Raw genomic sequence first — 24,017 nt, 5'->3', positions numbered from 1 at the left:
GTTTTTTCTTGATGATTTTTTTTTTAGCTCATCAGCTATTATTAATGTAGTTTATGTGTGGCCCAAGACAATTCTTCTTCCAATGTGGCCCAGGGAAGCCAAAAGATTAGAGACCCCTGTATATATTATATATATAAATTACTGAGTTTTTTTCTTTTTTTTTTTTGAGACAGGTGGTCACTCTGTCACTCGGGCTGGAGTGCAGTGGTGCAATCTCGGCTCACTGAAGCCTTGAATTTCTGGGCTTAAGTGATCCTCCCACCTCCACCTTCCTCAGCTGGGACTAAAGGAATGCACCACCACGCCCAGCTAGGTTTTTTTTTTTTTTGTAGGAATGGGGTTTCGCCATGTTGCCCAGGCTGGTCTCGAACTCCTGAGCTCAAGTGACCCAGCTGCCTCAGCCTCTGAAACAGACGTGCGCCTCTGTGACTGACTGAGACTTTCTTCTGAAAACTATGATCCAGTGGACCTAAAAGTGGACTGACATCACTGATGTGTCAATTGGGAGCCTGTTAGAAATGTGAATTCTTAATCCCCCATCCGAGCCCTGCTGAATGAGAACCTGGGGATGGGCCCAGTGACCTGTGTTTTAATAAGCCTTCCCAGTGACTCTGCTGCATGCTCGCCTTTAAGTCCCATGTCTCAGATGGACCTGTGGAAACCTATTAAGCCTGAAAATGAGATGTTGTTTCTCTCAACTGGCAACTATAACTTGAAAAATACTGAGCAAGAAAGATGCAGACGCTTATAATTTTCTACTTAACTAAACTAAAAAAGATTTCTCAGGTGAAATAGAAAACAACTGTTTCATGTAAAACTATAATTTATTTGGGACACTGTTCAAAGTTATTGAGTACCAGCTAGCTGGAAAAGCACCTACAATGATCTAGTGGATTTGGCATGGATATGGCCTACAGATCTGTAGTGGGGAGGGAGAAAGGGACGTGGCGTCAGTGTGAGCTGTGTGGAAGCTGTGGCTCTGTACTTGCTCAAGAAGTCTCCCAGACGGGAGGTGCCCTTTGGGGATTAAGGCAGTCCTTTTATTTAAAAAGTTAAAAAGCAGGGTATGTTTTGATTACTAGCAACATTCTAGAGGGCAATAATTTGTGTTGATCAATTATTAACTCTTATGAGAAAAGCTCAGAAACACACACCTAAGAAGCTTCTTTCATTCTGACTGTTCTGAGCCTGAGAAATAGAATCCACCCTCAGTCAGGCAGGAGCCCAGAGGCAGCCACTTCTCAAGGAAAACACGAGGAAGTTGGTAGAGGACTCGCCATCTGTTGATAGGTCATGATTTCTGCAAAGTGGGTGATTTTAGCAGAAAGGTGGATGGAGTTGCTTAGGTCTGACTCCCCATAGGCATGGACCTCTCCTGCCATTAGGGTTCTGAGATAAATGCCTCTGCCTGCAGGCCAGGCTCCTTGTGCACCGCAGCAAGCAGGAACATGACCACCCCTGACTCCACTTCAGACTGAACGTCTGCTCATGCATTTATCAAAGGAAATGTTTACTAAGCACTTGTGTGATAAACACTGTGTACTGGAGACAGCAGGCACACAGATATGAGTGAGACATGATTTCTGTTCTGAAGAACTTCATGAATTGAGGAGAAAGCCATGGAAATACATAACTGTTCATACAGCACCGAGGTGTCAATGGGGTAGGATATTGCTTTTTTCCACCTAGCATCCATTTCCCTTCTGGTTAGGAGAATAATTTTGCTTTAGAGCAGTGGTTTAGAGGGTGATTTTTGTCAGGGCATCTGGCAAGGTCTGATGACATTTTTGGTTGTCACACTGGGGGAGTGAACTACCCTACTACACACAGGACAGGCCCCATAAAAAGAACTTACCTGGTCCCAAAACATCAACAGTGTGCAGGCAGACACCCTACAGTGGGCCAACAAATAAGGAAGCTCTCCCTGCCCTTGGCTCACCCAGTGAGGTGGCCAGATGTGTTCTTCCAGGATTGAGTCTTGAGCCGAAGGGAGAAAGGTCTATGGCTGGCTGGAGCTGAGCCATCCCAGCACCAGCCCCATGAAGAACACACCCGCTCCTCTGCCAAGCCCCACCGAGCTGCTCTTCTGGAGCCCTGTTCTAACTTCTTCCTTTGATTCTGTGTCCTCAAAAAAAAAAAAAAAACTGGTTTTCTGCTTTGATAAGCCAGAGTTGGTTCTATTTCTTTCAAGAAGATTCCCAGTTGATTAAAAAAAAATCAGTTCACCCGTTATTAAAAAGAATTTAACGATTTCTAGGAAACACTGATCTCTTTGTTTGATCAAAGACCAACTCTGCAGACCCAGGATTTGTACCTGAAGCAGCTGTTTTTTCATTTAAATGATTCTGTCTTTCCTCCGATTCATAAAGTCTGGGTGATACACAAGCAAGCTTTTTTTTTTTTTTTGAGATGGAGTCTCGCTCTGTCGCCCAGGCTGGAGTGCAGTGGCGCAATCTCGGCTCACTGCAAGCTCCGCCTCCCGGGTTCACGCCATTCTCCTGCCTCAGCCTCTCCGAGTAGCTGGGACTACAGGCGCCCGCCACCACGCCCAGCTAATTTTTTTGTATTTTTAGTAGAGACAGGGTTTCACTGTGGTCTCGATCTCCTGACCTCGTGATCCGCCCGCCTCGGCCTCCCAAAGTGCTGGGATTACAAGCGAGAGCCACCGTGCCTGGCCTACACAAGCAAGCTTTAATGCCTGATTTCTACTCCCCACCTTCACTGGAAAAGCAGGGGTTGTTACTGGACAAAGAGAGAACAGTGTCTCACTGCCACCGAGCCCTGTCAGATGTGGCAGGAGGTATGAGGGGGATAGGAAGAAGCACAGAGGGACTGCCCTCCATAGCTTGGGTCTCCCTGAAACTGGATCTTCCCTTGTGGAGTCGGGGAAGGAAGGATCGTTGCTTGTGGGTTTCAAAGATGCAAGGGAAGTTCATGGACTGGGTGTCCAAGGCTGCCCAGGAGAGGGGAGGTCTGGGTGCTCTGTATATGTGGCCAGGTTGGTGGACTCCTAACACCAATCAGGACAAGACACCCAGGACAAATACCTCATCAGTTCTTTAAAATCAAAGCTAAAAAATCAAAATCACAATGAGATACCATTTTACACCAGTTACAATGGTTATTAGTAAAAAGCCAAAAAAATAACAGATGCTGTTGAGGTTGTAGAGAAAAAGGAATGCTTATACACTGTTGGCGGGAGTATACATTAGTTCAGCCATTGGGGAAAGCAGTGTGGCAATTCCTCAAAGGGCTAAAAATAGAACCACCATCCGACCCAGCAATCCCATTACTGTTTATATACACAAAAGGAATGTAAGTCATCCTACCATGAAGACATATGCACGTGAATGTTCACTGATGCACTATTCCCAACAGCAAAGACATGGAATCAACCTAAATGCCCATCAATGACAGACTGGTTAAAGAAAATGTGGTACATGTACACCAAGGAATACTATGTAGCTATAAAAAAGAACAAGATCACATCTTTTGCAGAAACATGGATGGAGTTGGAGGCCATTATCCTTAGCAAACTAACGCAAGAACAGAAAACCAAATACTGCATGTTCTTATAAGTGGGAGCTAAATAATGAGAACACATGGACACAAAGGGGAACAACACACACAGAGGTCTATGTGAGTGTGGAGCATGGGAGGAGGGAGAAGAAAAAAAATAACTATTAGGTACTAGGCTTAGTACCTGGGTAATAACATAATTTGTACAAAAAGCCCCCATGACACAAGTTTACCTATATAACAAACCTGCACATGTACACCGAGCCTAGAAAAAAAAAGTTTTTTAAAAAATAAATAAAAGTTAAAAGCTAGTCATATTCTTACATTTCAGCCACAGCACTGGACTTAGTAGAAATTAATTAATTAAGTTCCATTAGCCAGATTTCTATTTAAGGCCTGCAAGTATCAGTTAGGAAACAGTCTGGTGGACCAAAAAGAGCCTCAGGCTCCAAAAAAGAAAATGTCCTGAGGACCCCCGACAGGACAATAGCCCCGTGGGGCCTTGCTGGTCAGCAGAGCAGCCATTCGAATGCAGTTCCACCAACAGCCTTGGGGGCACTGTGCTGGTGTGAATTTGGGGCTGAATGGAACATTATCTGGTTCTGCATGGTATCTTATTATTTGAAATTTCAGGCTATTTCTCTTCTGACTATACAGAAGTTTTCCTTTGAAGGGATGCCAAGAAAGAACAGAGCGAAAAGAATACCTTTTTCATTTTCTAAATAAAACTTTAGGTGGCTCGAAAGAAGGCAATCTACCCTGATGGTTAGAGCAGGGTTTAGTAAGAGATTACCCTGGGTTAAACAACTGGTTAAGGACCTCAGACTAATCACTTAACCCCTGCTGGAGGCAATCTAAGTAAAAGTAAAATGTTGGAGTTTAGTATAATGTCTGGAGTTCATAAAACTGGCACAATATCATCTACTTTGCTAGATTGTTAATAAGGATTAAATAAGATACAGCATTTAACACACAGAAATGCTCAGTAACTCACTATAACAATCAGACCCGAAGATTTATGAAAACCTGCTTCCTAGTTCAAGAGTTGAAGGAGGAGGTTGCTTACTATTTTTGCACAAGTTCAATTCCAAAACATTGATCTGTGATTAAATATCATAAAACTATCATAAAACTCACATCACAAGCTACTTATCCAGCTCATAAATCACAGCTTTTTTCTACTTTTTGCCATCTGCTTATTAGGTAACTGTTTTATCTACTAAAAGAAATAAAAGATGGAATTAAAATAAATCCATTTTTCCACCTGCTGACTTCTGTGATAAAAGGGTCTTCACTGGGGTGATGGGGAAGTTCTGAAAATGGATACTGGTGATGGCTCCACAGCACTGTAAGTGTAGGACACTGTGAATGGCCTGGAACTATACATTTAAAAATGGTTAAAATGGCAAATGGTATGGCATGTAGATTTTACCACAATTAAAAAAAGAGATCAGAAATCTCTTTTTAGAACCTGCGATTCACTCAGCTATACAGCTGTCTGTGCTATGCCATCCTCCATTACTAGACATAACAATAACTTGGATGTACCAAAAAGCAGATTATCTAAACAGATTTGGGAGTGAGTGAAAAGGAGGTTTGAGTATTCTCAGCACCATTACCAATTCTAATAATTCATCGTAATAGTTTAATGGCTATTTTTTCTGCTGAAATAATTATATGTGCCAAACTCAGCCTAGACTAAGAATTGTAGCTACAAAGGCTAGCCTGGCAGTTTGAAAAATCTTAAGTGAATTTTATGAGATCAGAATCCTCATTCCAGATCTGTCTCTCCCAAGCCTAGGGCAACTGTATGGCTCACCATCTTGACTTTGAAGTTTTTCTCTGCTACAAGACTGTGGTTACCCACACCCTTTGCTAAAGGTGGATTCCCTCTATCTACAATCAGTTCTTAAGAAAATCAGACTATCAGCCAGGAAGTGAAATTCTCTTCCTTTGAACTAAAAAGGCTCTGCTGCTCCCTGTGCTGGATTGGTATCTGTTGGCATTCACATGAGACTCTCTCTCTCTCTAGAATTATTAACTGAAGTGAAGCCTCTGAACCTGTGTTAGACAGAAGTTGAGCCAGCCAAGTACAGCCCCACATATGTGCTCTGTTTACACATTAGTTTATTTTAATTTCATTGTCAGATTTAATAATTCCATTTACAATTACATTTCTGGGTTACAAAACATCTTGCCTTTTGAAGCTCAGTGTCTTCCTTAAACAAACACACCCACACATTAAACATGCACACACCCTCTTAAAATATTAGTGCATTTACAAAAGGGAGGTCTTAGCCTTGAGAACGCAGGTGCTCCTTTCCATTTCTTTCTGCCAAAAAGCTTTCAGCGATTTCAGAGGCTACGTTGGGTAAATATACGAACAAGCCAAAGATTAGGGGTTCTATTTACTTGGCTATTATTCTGGGCTGCCTCTATTATTGAAATTGTGTCATAATCCTAGAGCTACTAAATTGTAACTCTGATTCCATAACATGCTTTCCTCATTTATTCCTGCTACGCTGTGCAAGAAAAGCAGCTTTCTGCCAATGAGCATCCTGTAAAGTTCCAAATCTTGCTTTGTACGCCGTGCATTTATGCCTTTACATTCAACAAATCTTATTTTCCTACAAAATCATTTTACTGTAGGTAAGGCCATTACATACTAGTATATATATTAGCTACTAGTTAGCATACTAGTTGGCACATGCCACTTTTCAGATTTGTCCCCATGATATCTTACTCTGATAACCCAATAATATATTCTTTGAGCATCACTGTATTCCCAACAAGGACAACTCAGTTGCCAAAAATTATGAAAGAGCAAGGGAAAAAAAAATACAGTGGAATATGCATGCACATATTTCAAAGCAAAAACTTCCTGGTATAATGAGAAAGAAGTTGAAGAAATTACCAGCCCACACAGGTGAGTCAGAGTACCTGACTCTGAATCCTAGTTCTAATGTCTGCTACTATGTGATCTCAAGCAAGTAAGTTACTTATGCATCCCCTGGACTGTTTAGAGAGTTAAATGAGATCATACAGCAACGTGCATAGCACTTGGCACATCAAATACACTCAACAAATGCTTTTAGCTGTACTTAGCGTTATTGCTCTCACTATTGTAACAACAATGAACAATAAAATAACAAATGTATGCTTGGTTTGATTAAACTTCTATGACTCCCTCCTATCCATTCAATACTGGCAATATACAAGTAGCAGAAATTAGTTTTATTGAAAGTATTTGACATAAAGGATTACTTATCTTTAGAAAATCAATACACAGGCTATTGCAGCATTTAAGTAAAATGTCTATCCTAATGTGAAATGCACGTGCATGAAAAGGAAGACAAAAACAAATCTAGTGTTGAAATTCCACTATTTTGAGTGTGTGACTTAAGATTTTAAGAATTTTGTTAAAGCTCAGTTTTATTTAAACTGCTAGAAAGGGAAATGTAAGTACAGGTTGGCCTTCCTCCTGACCCTAAAGCTTAAACAAAACATACATTTAGTACTGAATGGAAAGAGAGTAAAGAAACTGTGTTACCTGACATACTCTAACTTATGTGATGGGTCACAAAAAGAACTTGATAATGCTATTCAGATATTTGAGATGTGCAAACTCTAAAATTAACCAGGGACTATTCAATAAGAGAAACTTTAATGTAAAGATAAACTATTAAATACAAAAGAAAATCAGGTATAGGTATAATTTCTTAATCTAATTTCATTATTAATAATGTTACATCACAGTCATAAAGAAAAAGTTTCTTTTACATTTAGTTGAAAAAGACATAAACAAACACCAGAAGATGTCTTGTAAATGCTCTTTCAGGAAACAATCCAGTTAAACCAAGAGAAATCTTGTTCCTACGTCCTCTAGCAACATTTCATAAAAGAGTTGGCTAGCAAATGTCAATTTCAATTCTTCAACTAAAATCTGCTCTAAATCTCTATAATTATTACTATAATTTAACTTTTTACTGGTACACCTTCTAAATGTAAATTCATCAGTGTATCGCCAACTTGTGATTTCCTCAGCCCTTGAAGCTTGATGCCTGAGGGTGTCAAGCAGGAAAGTTAAGAATCTAGATCCAGGCCAGGTGCAGTGGGCTCACGTCTGTAACACTGGCACTTTGAGAGGCCAAGGCGGGCGGATCACTTGAGGTCAGGAGTTCGAGACCAGCCTGGCCAACATGGTGAAACCCCATCTCTGCGAAAAATAAAAAAATTAGCTAAGTGTGGTCGTGGGCGCCTGTAATCTCAGCTACTCGGGAGGCTGAGGCAGGAGAATCGCTTGAACCTGGGCAGCAGAGTTTGCAGTGAGCCAAGACTGTGCCACTGAGCTCCAGCCTGGATGACAGAGCGAGACTATGTCTCAAAACAAAACAAAACCAAACCTAGAACCAGACCTTTGGGGATACAACATCTGCTTTTCTAACCTGTGTTTAGCCCACTCAACACACTTTTTTTTTTTTTTTTTTTTTGGGAAAGCGTTTCACTCTCGTCGCCCAGGCTGGAGTATAACGGCACAATCTTGGCTCACTGCAACATCTGCCTCCCAGGTTCAAGTGATTCTCCTGCCTCAGCCTCCCAAGTAGCTGGGGCTATAGGTACATGGACCACAGCCAGCAAATTTCTGTATTTTTAGTACAGATGGAGTTTCATCATGTTGGCCAGGCTGGTCTTGAATTCCGGACCTCGGGTGATCCACCCACCTCAGCCTCCCAAAGTGCTGGGATTACAGGCATGAGCCACGGTACCAGGCCAGAACACAGTTTTAACCATAAGTTAAGAACACCGTCTATAGGCAGGGTGCAGTGGCTCACACCTGTAATCTCAGCACTTTGGGAGGCTGGGGCAGGTGAATCACTTGAGGTCAGGAGTTGGAGACCAGCCTGGCCAACACGGCAAAACCCAGTCTCTGCTAAAAATACAAAAATTAGCCAGGCATGGTGGCACACGCCTGTAATCCCAGCTACTCAGGAGGCTGAGGCATGAGAATCACTTGAACCAAGGAGGCAGAGGTTGTAGTGAGCTGAGATCACCTCACTGCACTCCACCCTGGGTGACAGAGAGAGACTCCCTCTCAAAAAAAAAAAAAAAAAAAAATTTAAAAAAGGAACACCATCTATAACAAATGACCATCTTCGAAAACATCTTATGATGTTTCCATTAAGCACTCAAAGCACTGAGAGAATGTTACCTACATTCCTTTTAGAAGGTAGTATACATTGACATCATCTAAAAATGGAATCATTAGTATATTTTTTGGAATGAATCTACTACAGGATATTTACTTGAGGAAGAAAAACCTCTCAGACCTCAAAGTCAACCTCTGGACGTATCTCAAAATGGAAGAGCGACCCATTAAATTTATACAGAAAGTAGAAGATGATAGCTTGCTATTAGAGAAAACTGTCAAAACAAGCACTACCCACCAAGAGTAACAGTGACAAAACAGAAGTTGAAGAAGAAGACAGTAATCAAGAGTCTACGGCTAAGAGCTGTCGAGGAGTGCTGTGGGGCAGCAGGGGCTCTGGAGGCAAAAGAGTGTGACTGACTCCTGACTATGCCAGAGAATAGCTCTGAAACAAGACCTTTGCTTCCATACATGGGAAGTGGAGATGACACGACCCACCAGAGCAGTGTTTGGTGGATTAAAGATGCTGCCCATGACCTACCTGGTACATTTTCACTCTGTCATTGTCCCTTCGCCTTTCCTGCATGGAGAATCTCCTTCCTGCATGCTGCTTAAACAGAGTACTATCTGAAATCATTTAGGCAGGAACTCTTGATGCCCAGGGCTTATGAAGAGGTGCTTGACTCTGGCCAGTAAGGACCTATTTGGGAATGGATAGCGGACCCCCTTTCTTCTAGTGGTGTCCCCTACTTATTATGCCTGCTATCTAGCTGCTTAACAGTCAGTACTCGTCTAGTGGGCAGAACCAAGCACTGTACTAGAACAAAAAGTGTCTAAAACACCATTACAGGAAGGAGGAAGGGCAGGATGGGAGTAAGAGAATAGGTGAGAGACTGAACAAGTGTGGAGACAGCACAATGGCTATATATATTTTTTCTTTTACATGATTAAAGAACTTCATGAAAATATTTAGCCTGTGAAATATCCAAAAATATTCATGTGATAAAAAAAAATTCCTGAACCAGGCAAATAAAAGCCTGTTCCCATTGTAATCATCACAACTTTTTGTTGTTGTTGTTGAGACGGGGTCTCGCTCTGTTGCCCACACTGGAGTGCAGTGGTGTGATCTCGGCCCACCACAACCTCTGCCTCCCGGGTTCAAATGATTCTCCTGCCTCAGCCTCCTGACTAGCTGGGACTACAGGCGTGTGCCACTATGCCCAGCTAATTTTTGTATTTTTAGTAGAGAAGGAGTTTCACTATGTTGGCCAGGCTAGTCTTGAACTCCTGACCTTACGACCTGCCTGCCTCGGCTTCCCAAAGTGCTGGTATTACAGGCATGAGCCACTGTGCCCGGCCTGTTTTGTTTTGTTTTGAGCTGGAGTCTCCTTCTGTTACCCAGGCTGGAGTGAGTGCAGTGATGTGATCTCGGCTCACTGCAACCTCCGACTCCCAGGTTCAAGCAACTTTCCTGCCTCAGCCTCCTAAGTAGCTGTGACTACAGGTGCATGCCACCACACCCAGCTAAATCACAACTTTTCTACAGCACAGGAAACAATTGCTCTTTTAAGTCTATTCTGGTATTCACGTATCCACTCATTTCACAAATATTTACTGAATGCCGATGGGCTGAGCCCTGTAACAGGGGCTGCAGATACAGCTGTGAACATGACAGTCAGCTGCCGTCCTATCACAGAGCTTAGACTTTATTGAGGGGCAGAGACCATAAACCAATAAATGAAATAATACATGCTGAAATTAGGAAGTAAATGTTAATATGTGCTATAAAGCAAAAACAAAGCAGGGTAAGGGGGTAGAGAACGTCTGACTACAGGGGAAATGAAGAGACTCTATTCATAAATGTTTAAACAACCCATCAAAATTCATCAGAATGATTTACTTCCAACAGCAAAGTTTTACTTGGCATGCTAGTAGTTTTAAATCATCTTATCTTTTAATATTTAATGTATCTGTGTGAGGGGGTTTCCTCCTAAGTCTCTCACAAATGTAAAACACACCCTGGGGTGGGCACTTATCCCAAGCCAAGGCTGGTGCTTTGAGCACATTCTGGCATTTATTTATGCTGAGCCTCCACACACCTGGGGGCACAGATGCTGCTAGCTCAGTCAGGCAGAACCTGTCAGGCGTTAAGGCTTATCTTTCCCTGGAAATCTCTTGATTAAAAAAATAAAAAGCAAAGACACCTTCTAAAAAATAAATTTAGGAATAACCATCCAGACGTAGTGTTCATTTACTGTTTTCCTACAGTGCTGGGCACACCAGCCTTGCCACACAATGCCAATATTTAGAGATTAATCAGGTTGCATAAATGCTAACTGCATGCTTTAAAACTGGAAGTATTAACTACTACTAATTTTCAGTGCTATAAGACAATGTAAAACGCCTTTTCTGTTTCAGTATCTGTGTATACCTTTTGACAATAGGGAAATTAATCAAGCTATTGTTAAACAATGACTGTTTATTTAGCTTTCTTATTTTAAATGTCAGCTGTACTTCTGCTGACAGACAGGACTTATTGTTCCTTGATTGTCGTGATGTTTGTATTGTGCAAATAACACCAACAGCAAAGCCTTGCACTAAGCACGTTTTGCCTACTAGGTTAGTAATCAGGTTATTTAAAAAAAAAAAAGGCATCAACGCTTATTACTTAAGCTGCTGTGTCAACAAGACATCAAACTTTCAAGTGGACTAAATATTTTCGGTCAGTTTGAATAAACATGTCATCCTGTCAATCAGAGCTGTCTAAAACTGAAGTGAGTTTCCCATCATCAGAACTGTATGGGCAAAGAGCTTCCTCCAGCCAGCAAAGGGCTTCCTCCAGCCCATTCTGTACCGAGTCCTTCGCAGTCACTCAGAAACTGAATCCGATGGGCTTGGGAGCTTCCTAAGCTGAATTCTCGCAGTGGCCGAATTGCATAAGGGCTTGATTTCTGCCCCTGTGGCAGTCATAACCATGCAACCATCTCTGTAGCAACTGAAGCAGGGAGCTTGGGGGTCATCCTTGATATCACACTCACTCTCCTCCATGCCAACATATATCTGATCTTGTCACTACCTGCCTTAAAAATACTGTAAATGGTTTCTCATAGTCCTCAGAATAAACACCAACTCTCTTTCACAGCATCCACAATGCCCTGCCCGACCTGACGCCCACTTACCTTCCAGCCTCATTTGGTGCCCAATACTCCTCTTTCAATCCCACCTCTGTGCCCCTCCCTCCCCCAAGTGGCACTGAAAAGGCTGCCGGGAAGAAGGGCAACATGGTGGAGTTAAGATGTGGACCAAACCATGAGCAGCAGTGTCACTGGAGGTTGTTTTTAATTACATTTTAAATTTTAGGATAGTTTTATATTTACTGAAAAATTGTGATGGAGTCAAGAGAGTTCCTCCACACTCCACACTCAGCCAGTTTCCCCTATCATTAATATCTTTCATGGTGTGGCACATTTGTCACAACTCACGAACCAGTACTGACAGAATACTGTTAGCTCCAGGTACACTTCAGTCAGACTGCCCTGGTGGGATCAAAACTAGTTGTCTTTCTTCTCTTCCAGGACCCACCAGGGGACCACACTACATGTAGCTGCCATGTCTCCTTAGGCTCCTCTAGACTGTGTCAGCTTCTCAGACTTCGTTTTCAATGACCTCGACAGTTTTGAGGAGTACTGCTTAGGCAGTTTGCAGAATGTCCTGAATTTGGTGTGTCTGACGTTTTTCTCATTATGAGACTGGGGTTATGGGTTTCTGGGAGGAAAACTTCTCATCATATTATATCAAGGATGCATACTGTCCACATGACGCATCACTGATGATGACCTTGATCATCTGACTGAGGTCGTATCTGTCATTTCCCCTGCTGTCTCTAGAGTGCTCTGGACAGAAGTCACTCTGCACTGCCCACATAATGAGTGGGGAGTTATGTTCCACTTCCCTGAGGTGGGGAGTATGTACATAAATTACTCGGAACTCTTCTCTATGGGAGATTATTCTATTCTATTCATTTATTCATTTAATCATTTACATCAGTATGGACTCATGGGTACGTATTTAATACTTTGTATCACATCCCAAGACTGTGATTTATTTGGTTGTTGGAGTTGGCCCAGGTTGGGGCACTGGGAGCTCTTTCAGTGGGCTCCTGCTGCGATGACACGTGCGCCCATCACTGTGTGTGGTTCTGGGCACTTCCTTCCTTTCTGGCACTATAAGATGCTTCATGCTCATCTTCTATCTTCCTTGTTCCAGCCCTGGAATCAGCCATTTCTCCAAGGAGCCTTGGTTCCTCTTACTGGAGAATGGTGTAAACCCAATTTCTGGGTGCTGATGTGCTCCGTGCTGCTGGAACTGAGAACGGTTTTTAAAGAAACTAGTAGATAGATATCTTTATTGTTTGTATTAATCTTCTTGGAGTGTGGAGGTGATTCTTTGGAGTATAAACCATAATTCTCTGATTTGTGTCTTGAACAAAAAAATTTAATAAGCTAGATTATATAGGATAATATGGCAAAATCGAGTGTGTTTGGCAGACTATAAAGAAAGCTCTACAGAAACGCAAGGTATTATATTTTAATCAGCTTAAGGTAAGGAGGCCCTGTGGGCTTCTAGACTTTGGTTTGGTGAGTCAGTCTGATGCGAAAAAACAAACAAAATCAAGTTTCAGTTTGTTGAGAATTGACTCATTTAGCTACTACCATTTCTTTCCATATGATCCATTTGGAAAACTCCAAATCTGACTGAGGTCGTATCTGTCATTTCCCCTGCTGTCTCTAGAGTGCTCTGGACGGAAGTCACTCTGCACTGCCCACATAATGAGTGGGGAGTTATGTTCCACTTCCCTGAGGTGGGGAGTATGTTTGGTCCATTTGAAAAACTCCATAAAGTTATTATTTAGTATCTCTACTTGCATACTACTTTTGGCCAGAGACATTCTGATTAGAAAGGAGCATAGAAATAAAGTTGTTTAATATTTACAAATAACCTCCTGGAATGCTAAAATCTTGGACTTTATCCTTTCCCTTCCCCCTCCCCTCAGATTCTTTGTGGAAGAGTTGAAGAAAGAGAGCATAAGGAATTCTGTAACCAGAGGCAGAACCCAAAACTAACTGGGCCACGTCCTGCTTACGTGGCTGTGGGGAGAATCTTTCCATCAAGACCACCATGGCTAAAAATGGTTATAAACGAAATTGACAGCTTTGCCACAGAAGTCTAAAGGAGCTCGCAGGAAGAGGAAGATTTTATTGTTGATCAGTGGATGTCAGGCAGGTCTCTCCAACGTCAATGAGAATAGATAGGTTGCAACATCAAAAAAAAAAAAAACTTGGAGATCGTTAAGAGAACCATCAGGGCCCAAGACCCACATTGCTTACATCTCTTGCCTTCTAAAGGCCAGGTCACTTTCATGTCAGAATTTAAGGATCAACAGAGAAAAATGTGGGCAAGGCAGCACTGAGGGTATGAACCCTAAGTTTCATTATTTATAAAAATAGGGACAATATGACCTGTGTTATAGGGGATACTTATCAGAGGATAAGTAAAATCTGAACCTAAAAACTCAATAAGAGGCATTTACCTAAAAATTTTACATAACATAAAACACAAAAAAACCAAATAGTTTACAGAGGGCAATATGAAAACTTGCATGAGTAATACAATTGCCATTCACAAACTGCTGAACTAATATAATTTTCATTCCTAATGTCTATATAATTCTACCTGTCTATTTGCTGTAGTAAGAAACAATTCTGCTTCCTAGTGGGGGCAAAGTATTACTTCCTTGCTACTCACAAACCTCAGCATATCTGTCTTTTTAGAAAACTGCACATTTTCTGAAGTGACTGTAATGGAAACTGAACCTTAGATCATGCTCACCATAGCATACTTAACAAATATTCTAGTATATATTTTATAAAATGGTAAAATGAATGGAAATGCCATGTCATCATGGTTTATTTTAAGCAAAAACCTTAAGTTATCTTATTACTCAGAAATGTGATTTAACATAAGCCAAAACCCATTGTGGGGGTATGAGATGAACAGCAGAAAACCTTAACATTGACAATGAGAGTTAAACCTCACCCCAGATGTCTCGGCAATTAAGAAAGTTGGTTTCAGTCAGGTATTGCCACATGTGTGTAGTGGAGGATTAAGTGACTGAATGTCGTGCCTATAATATATATCTTTATGTAAGCTACGAATGTGTTTAAGAATAGACAAGGCCATACCGTCAATCTGCAACACTACTGCCACACGTCTGTACACACACCCCACCCCCTTTAGAGATTAAATAAAGGAGAAGCAGATTAAAAAGAAGTGTCTTGGGCCAAGCAAGGTGGCTCAGGCCTGTAACCCCAGCACTTTGGGAGACCGAGGAGCGCGGATCACCTGAGGTCAGGAGTTCGAGACTAGCCTGGCCAACATGGCAAAATCCCATCTCCACTAAAAATACAAAAATTAGCTGGGCATGGTGGCACACGCCTGTGGTCCCAGCTACTCAGGAGTCTGAGGCAGGAGAAGTGCATAAACCCAGGAGGTGGAGATTGCAGTGAGGGGAGATCGTGCCACTGCACTCCAGCCTGGGCAGTAGAGATTCCATCTCAAAAAAAATTTTTAAAAAATAAGAAAAAAAAAGAAGTGTTTTGAAGTCAAATCACATTTTACCTCCCGCAAGGAAATTAAGTGACTTTCCTAAGTAATTTATAGATAGTAAGTAGCAGAGTCACTGACTGCCTATGCAATTCTATTTCACCATGTGATTGCTTTCTTTCTCTGGGGAAGAAAATACTGTTTTAACCACTATTATGTTGCCTTCAAATGGTATTTGGTGTGTTAGGCTTTTTAAGAAAAGCCCCTGCTGCTGCAACTTGTCTTTTTTCCTGTGAGGATCACTCTATGTAAAGTTAAGTAATGGAAAACTGCTGAATAAATACCTTGCAGCCAAGAGTTAGAGAGCATAGATACATGGTTGCCTAGCAGTGGCCTTTAACTGATGAATGTAAAGCAAACATCAGGGGAAAAAGAAAGTAGAGGAATCCTGTGTGCTCAGGGACTTCCTTGAATAGGGTGTTGGCCTCTAGCTGGTGAGGACTAGAAATGGCCGAGGGACTCAGAGCCCTGAGCAGAGCCCTGTTCCCAAGGGATGACTCATTCTGAAAAAGACAAACAATCTAAAAGTTTGCCTATGTAGAACTTATTATCCAAAGATCAAAAGCATTCCCTATTTGACTTCTCTGAATTTGTATCATTCAAAGAGCACAAGTATGAATACAAAGGTATTCTGACCCTAAGAAACACAGTCTTATAACTAAGAAGGTAAAAAAATTTGTGATTTGGTTAGGGAGGTACACAGTTTGAAGGCAGGTATTCTATTTCTTTCCATTTTGCTATGTAATATAATTCTTTACATTTATCCAGGTAGCAGTTAAAAAAAAATATATAAGGTACCCATAAAAGGTTACATTTTCATAGAAGAATACTGCCAACGAGATCCTGTATGCTTTTACATTACAAATCTCAGTAATTTCACCCATCACTCCTGGTGATACCCCAGTGTTAAGGCTGTGAACCAACACCTAAGACCTGCTGTTTTGGGGTACAGGCTGACTGCCTCCAAGAAAATGAGAAGCCACTACTATGGGTCTTAGCTTACAAATCCAGCCCTATGAAGTGACAACTGGCATAACCCTCTTTGCATGTCCCCCATTCATCTCTGACATGAAACAAATCATGTGAATTAATGAGATCTGACAGAACAGCATTAAGAAAAATATTAAAATGTAAAAGCAGAATTGTTCTATTGTTTGTGTTAACTAAAATCTGAATACTTAATCATCTCTGGTTTGAATGATGGACTTCTTTTTCTCTCATGTGAATTTTAGTGCAGAAAATATTAAGTTTCTTAACACAAAATTGTTTTGGATAGAGAAAATAATTTTTGAGAGTTAGTTGCAACATTCTGGGAAGCGAACTAGAAAAGCACACCAGCCAAAAGATAAACACTGACAAAGATTTACATTTTTTTCTTTTGATGGCATCTCCTATCAGCAAATGTTGAGATGCAGCAGCATGGCCTGGGAAAGGATGAGTCAAGCACGGCTGCCAGGAACACACACCTCACAGAAACTCACTGCTTATTTCCGCCTTAGCTCGGGGTGGCCTGGCGCTACCAACCACCAGCCAAAAGTACACAGTGTACCCAATCAGTAGCTTATTATGATGTGCCTATTGTTTCACTTTTGCCTGGATTTGGAACAGACGCTGAACTAGATGTCTTGTCCGACAGTACAGGCAGCTGAACAGCTTGGTCTGCTGCCTGAGGTCCTGGTTCAATCCCTGGCTCTTCCACATACTGCCTTGTTACATAAGCAGAGGGCCTGACCTGTTTATTGTCTACAAAATGGGGATCATAACTCCTACCTCATAGGGTTACTAAGAAGAGTCAATCAACAGAAACATGGAAATCCCTAAAACCGTCCCCAAAGGTGGCAAAGTTCAATAAGGGCCAGTAAGGACTAGCTGTAAATGATGGCTGTGTCAGCATGCACACTTCCTCACTCTTCACAAAGCTGATGGAATGAATGCAATCTCCAAAAGAGCAGGATGTTTGTCTAAGCGTCTTTCACTATTTCACCTCTGGCACACAAAATCATGTCTGGCACATAATTAGCACTTCACAAATATTTGCTGAATAAATGAATGGCTGAAGGCACTTCACAAATAGTTGCTGAATAAATGAATGGCTGAAGGCAAGAATCTGGAATTCTGCTAAAAAGGACTACAGGCATTAGATTTAACAGTCTTAGGCAACGAGACATTTAAGTCACACTCATGACTACTCAGACCCACTCAATTACTACAATGAAAACACTTCTCCAATATTGAAAGTTATTTCCTATATGCACTTTTTCAGATAGCCAGAAAACTTTTCAGATAGTCAAGCTCAGCTGCAAATATAACCATCAATATATTGTGATTATCTAGCAACATTCATATCTTCCTATAAATATTTGTAAGAATGTTTCAATGTTCTTATATTCATACATGAGAAATCATGATGATCACTTCCATTTACAGTTAAATTTTCAGTAAAAATACTCAAATAAAAAATTACTGAGAAAATTACATAGAAAAAAAGAATTGTGATACCTTAAAGATATTAAGTTCTAATTTTTCAACAGGTTAAAAAAAAAAACCTAACCCAATGCCTTGGAACTTCTTGAAAATGTGTAGTTTTAAACTTTCAGAAAAAGGAATAAAGGAATAAAAAATAAATGAGTTCTTTAGGCTAAAAAAAACACTGTGACCTGTTAAAATCTAAAGGAAAATTTTCTAAGAGTTTATGACAAATAAAAAATTTTTCTATTAGAGTATAAGTAACATTTTGAAAGCTAAAACCTGAATCTTTATCCTGGCACTTGAATAAATCATGGCAACTAAAAATTAATTTACTTAGGACACAGTGAGACAGATGCTTAGAACACAATGCACAGCTAAGACATTTCTTATTTATTTATTTATTTATTTATTTATTTATTTATTTATTTATTTATTATTTATTTATTTATTTATTTATTTATTTATTTATTTATTTATTTATTGTTTTGAGAAGGAGTTTTGCTCGTGTTGCCCAGGCTGGGGTGCAATGGCACGATTTCAGCTCACTGCAACCTCTGCCTCCTGGGTTCAAGTGATTCTCCTGTCTCAGCCTCCCGAGTAGCTGGGATTACAGGCGTCTGCCACCATGCCCAGCTATTTTTTGTATTTTTAGTAGAGACAGGGTTTCACCACATTGGCCAGGCTGGTCTCGAACTCCTGACCTCAGGTGATCCACCCTCCTTGGGGCCTCCCAAAGTGCTGGGATTACAGGCATGAACCACCCACCTGGCCTAAAACATTTTCTTTAAATGAAAAAAACGTATGGAGAAAACATAAATCAGCTTTCATTATAGATGGTGCCATTTTGGTTTTGTTTTACCTTCAACCATGAGCATGGGCTCCCTGCCTCCACCGTGGGCCAGCATCTCCCTGCGATAGCGTTCCCCGGCAGCCCTGGAGAAGAGAGGATCTGTTACAGACTCCTGCTTGCACAGCCTCCATTCACACTTGTCTTGAATTCTCAAAGAAAGCCACACTGATGCCATATTCATAAAAGCTGCCACCATGTGACAATTTGGCCCCTATTTTCTTGCTTCTAAAAATCAAATTCTGGCTTTTAAATTGCTCTAAAATAAATTAAATCAGGTGTGACATATTCCCTGTAAGAGGATAACTATACTTTTGGCTATCTGTTTTGTTAACAAGAGACCTCACTTTATAAAAATAATTACTTTATGTATTATACAATAGCTGTCCCCAATCTTTTTGGCACCAGGGACTGGTTTTGTGAAAGACAATTTTTCCACAGATCAGGGTTGATGGGGGAGGGATGGTTTCAGGATGATTCAAGAACATTACATTTATGGTGTACTTTATTATTACATTATACATTGTAATATATAGTGAAATAATTATACAACTCACCATAATGCAGAATCAGTGGGAGCCCTGAGCTTGTTTTTCTACAACTAGGTGGTACCATCCAGGGGTGATGGGAGATAGTGACATATCATCAGGCCTCAGATTCTCATAAGGAGTGCCCATCCTAGATCCTTGTGAGAGGATCATAAGGATCACATGTGCAGTTCACAATAGGGTTCCTGCTCCTGTGAGAATCTAATGCTGCCACTGATCCAACAGGAGATGGATGGGGAGCGGCTGCAAATACAGATGAAGCTTCACTCGCTCCCCCACCCACCACACCTCCTGCTGTGTGGCCCAGTTCCCAGTACCAGTCTATATGGCCTGGGGGTTGGGGACTCCTGTTATAGAATAAGTGAAATATTATATTTTATTCTCTATAAAAATAGTTTTAGGATTATTTTAAACGAGGCTTGAAAGTATACCATTAAGAAATAATGTGTGATGGCACCTAATAAAGCAGAGAAAAAGAACACTCTAAAGAAAGAGTGAAGGAAGAGAAGCTGGCAGGAAAACGTTAATTACACCAGAAAACCTTGATTCAGAATAACAGTTAACAGATCAGCAAACTCCACTGGAGTGTGCTGGTGGTAAAGGCACAGGGGAGGCTGCCTTGTTCCCGTCTTCTGGTACTCTGTGTCACATGGATATGCCCAGCTGACAGAGTTCCACAAGGAACACTGTTTATGACAATACGTGAAGGTAGGTTTGGAATAATTTTTGTAGACATAAATCCTCCAAACTAATGGGACCTAGAAACAAGTTATTTAGTACTACTCTTTTGTATTTTATGAAAAATGCAATTCCTTTAACAAACATGACTACACACTATGATGACACAGGTTAAATAAATTTTGATATTGTTTCCATTTAAGAAGCTCTGGAGCCTCTTTACATGTGGGTCATTTTGTGAAGATGGTCTTTAATCAGATTTTTTGATAGTATTACAGTATCAGAAACATGCTGACATCAAACACTAGCCCTGGTCACATCCTGAAGTGAGTGCTAAGCAAAGCAGGAAGCCTGGACTGAGGTGGAGCCTCCCCTCAGGGGCAGGGGTGGCTGAGAGGCCCTGCCTGACTCCTGGCCTGGGGTGCTCTGAGGCCCTTCTCAGCCATGGGATGTAGTGCCCTGACCCTAAATCAAATCCCTCCCCACAGGCCTCTAGCTCTCCTGGCTTGCCTCAGCTCTGCAATGCCTGGCTTTCTGATGTAGGCTCCAGCCTGGTTATTTTTCAGGAGTGAGATCAAAAAGGAGACTTTGACAGAGGTTAGACATTTTCTAGTCCAGTGAGCATTTTTACTAGCTTACTTTAATATGCCCATAAAAGTATGGCAACTACATGTCTAGGTAAGAATGTACACGTAAACAAGATATAAATATTTAGAAACGTATATATTTTATAGTATGTGCTTTTCTAGTAAAGTATACTTCAAACAACATGATATTTTGCCTATTTTACAGAAATCTACAGTAAAAAGTTATAATCCCTGAAACTGATTTACTGATGGCAAGTTTGGCTACAGATCCTTTAAAAATAAAATCTGAAGAGCAGACCAAATGTCTACAGTCTGCAAAGGGCAGAAAACAAAATATATGTGAGTACCAAACTGGAAAATATTTAAAAATTCTATGACATCACATTCAGACTCAAAGAATTTGAAACAAATGTGATTATTAACTGCTGAGAAAAATCCAAGTCTATGTCAAATTGTATAAAAGACTGAGAGGGTGAGGTAGAGGTGGGAGGGAGAAGAAACCAGGAATGAAAAGACCTAGATTATAGTCTTAGTCCAGTTTTTAATGGTGAAGTCTGAACAAATTGTTTTCTCTGAGCCTCAGTTTTCTCTTATAAAAAGTGCTGGTTTATGCCAAGACTGCTGTGAATACTATGTGAAAACTCTAAAAACCAAGATAAAGCAGTAAAAATAGCACTCATCAGCCAAAGTTCCCTGAAAAGAATTTGGAGATGTAGTTATTTGTGTGGTGAGAAGATAAATGCTATAAACAACTCTGACACCAGATTATAATTACTGGTTTTCTTTCAAAGAAAGAGCCTTCTAAGGAATCATAGGACCCAAACTTGACAACCTCTTGATTCCTATTGTTATAGGGAGTCCTGTTAGGAGGATCAGGAGGCCAAATCAGGGAGCAAAGAGAAGATCTACATCTCTCCAGCCAGCATGGGATCCTCCGCACCTCCCCAGACAGCACGGGATTCCCTGCACCCTTCACCCAGCACAGGACCCCACGCACCTCTCCAGAAAGCACAGGATCCCCCAACCCCACCAGACAGCACAGGATCGCCCGCAACCCCTCAGCCAGCACAAGATCCCATACCTCCCCAGACAGCACGGGATCCCCTGCATCCCCCAGACAGCACGGGATCCCCACACCCCCCCAGACAGCACGGGATCCCCTGCATCCCCCAGCCACAGCACAGAATCCCTCACACCCTCCAGGAAGCAAGGGATCCCCTGTACCTCTCCACCCGATGGAAGTTTAACCACTACCTGGCCTTTAGAAAGAGACTGGGAAAGCAGGATTACTGATCCTAGGCACCCCTACTTCCTCCCGACAATGCCCCCAGCCTCTCCAGTGCCTTGTTCTGCCTCCATTCTGTGGAAAGGGGTGGGCATCCCGTATCACGTGGTGATTTCAGAAAAGCCAAGAAAACCCACAGGAGCAGCAGGGGCTGCTTCATGTAGCACAAGAGCCCTCATACAAGGGTTCCCTCAGGCACCACACAGCCACCTTTACACAGTGGCTGCAGGGTAGGGAGATGTCCAGGGCCACCGGTCAGCTGCAGGAAGCAGGAGCAAGCTTGGGTGGGAATGGCCAAATGGGGTGAGGCTGTGTGGGGAGCCTGCCACTTTCTGCCAGGTTTGGCTGTGTTCTGTGGGCCGCGGTTCTCCAAGCCCGACTTCAGATGTAATAGAGTGGGGAATTACTGTGGTCCAAGGCAGAGACATTTTAGAACTTACCCCCTTACCTGTTGAAAGGATCCTGTAGAAAACACTCCTTCCAAACCATGGAGGCGACCGCTCTGGACATGAGGTAAGAGTAATATTTAGCACCATACCCCACGAGGTGGCTGAATCGCAGCTGCCAGGCCTGCCAAGAACAGAGACACACAGCACGGGACCCAAGTCAGTTTCCACTTGGAGAATATCGCATGTGAGAACACAATGGAGACACACAGAGATGCGGAAATGTTTTCATTTGCATTTTACCCTAGAAGGCTATGTCACCTATGATATCAATATTTTCACATTTTATACACTGTTAGGGGCTGAACTGTGTCTCCTCAAAATTCACATGTTGAAACGCAAAGCCATACCTCAGAATGTGACTTATTAGGAGACAGGGCCTCCAAAGAAGCGATTAAGTAAAAGCGAAGCTCTTAGACTGCGCCCTCGCCCAATCTCACTGGTGTCTTGGAAGAGGAGGAAAGGTGGATGCCAGGGTGTGGGCACAGAGGAAAGGCTGTCTGCAAGCCAAAGAGGCCTCGGGAGAAGCCAGATCTGCTGACACCTTGGTCTGGACTTCCAGCCTCCAAAACAGTGGGAAGTAAATTTCTGTTGTTTAAGCCACATAGTCTCTGGTATTTTGTGAAGGCAGCCCTAGCACACTAAGACATACACAAAGAAAATTTTGTATCACATAAATATAATCATATACAGATATATATGTTTTGCTCCAAATATATGGTTATTCTTCTTCATTAAATGAGTTTAATTACACTGATTTTTTTATACATTTTATTTCACATGACTATCTACAAAAACGGTAAAGTCAGGAGTTTATTTATTTTTAATAATTTACTTAGTTCAGAGAGTTGTACTCTGCAATGATTCTCTGTTGCATGAACTGCTATTCATGAACTAGTTTTTGTAACACAAAATCCTTCCATGTTTTTACCATAATTACATTTTATGACAAAACAAAAAGTCACAGAGCAGAAGAAAAATGGGACAGAATTTAAAAATCGTAACTATATAAAGGGGGTAATCTGGGAATGCATTCTTCTTTTTTTTTTTTTTTTAGAAGAGACAAACGCTAAGAACCAAAGACAACCACCAGCAACTTGCCTCTCAGTGGAAGAAGAGTGAGCAAACTGTTGTCCCTCCTTCTCTAAGCTCCTTCCACTTATTTTCTAATCATAAGAAGGAAGAAGCGGACACCTAATTGTTTTGTACAAGTTCATCACTCTGGGATTCACTTCTGTGACAGAAACATAGAGAAGACAGCCTAGAGATGGTGGCAGGAGTGCCAGTGGTGGAGCTGGGTGGACGTGCTCATCTGTTCTGACCCACTTGGAACGCCTGGTCATCGACATTGGAGGAGAGAATTTGGAGTCTGGCACAGAGAGAGAGCATCCATTCTGTCTTAGGACAATGATGTAGTTATGATAGGAAAAGCCACATGGTTCATGGAAGGACACTATTCCACTGGAAACTTCTTTTCCTATGAATACAGCTCTTTTTCTGTTGCTAAAGTGGAAAACATCTCCATTCCGACTCATCAGCAGGTGCAGGGCTATGCAAGCACAGCACACGAGCTTGCGATGGTATATCTGCTGTAATGTCACCCCAGCCAAAGCTGGGACTATGAAAACTGTCCTCAAAGGCAACACTTAGGACTTTAACATTTTTACTTTTCTGAAACAAATCTGACATGGCAATCATCCACTTTCTTCTGTCTTTATCTGACATAAACATTTCTTTTAAAAAATGGAAGCTTGGGCGGGCACAGTGGCTCACGCCTGTAATCCCAGCACATCAGCAGGCTGAGGCAGCTGGGTCACTTGAGGCCAGGA

General features: G+C 41.6%; 1 protein-coding gene across 2 annotated transcripts in view; it reads right to left on the bottom strand.

Moving 5' to 3' along the window:
• The window catches only part of MIPEP (mitochondrial intermediate peptidase), a 170,571-nt gene that overhangs the window by 8,093 nt on the left and 138,461 nt on the right, over positions 1–24,017 (bottom strand). The window contains exons 17-18 of one of the 2 annotated variants that reach the window (XM_032150652.2): positions 22,191–22,312; positions 18,657–18,730 (exon numbers count right to left, since the gene is read on the bottom strand). In XM_032150652.2, coding sequence (XP_032006543.1) covers positions 18,657–18,730; positions 22,191–22,312 — 196 coding nt within the window. Of the gene's footprint in view, positions 1–18,656; positions 18,731–22,189; positions 22,313–24,017 lie in introns of those variants that run through there. The other variant, XR_009213211.1, reaches the window with a different exon arrangement.

Source organism: Hylobates moloch, unplaced genomic scaffold (assembly GCF_009828535.3).
Source record: "Hylobates moloch isolate HMO894 unplaced genomic scaffold, HMol_V3 SCAFFOLD_4, whole genome shotgun sequence".
NCBI classification, from domain to species: Eukaryota; Metazoa; Chordata; class Mammalia; order Primates; family Hylobatidae; genus Hylobates; species Hylobates moloch.
Note: the sequence above shows the minus strand (reverse complement) of the source record. Positions and strands in the feature narration are given on the sequence as shown.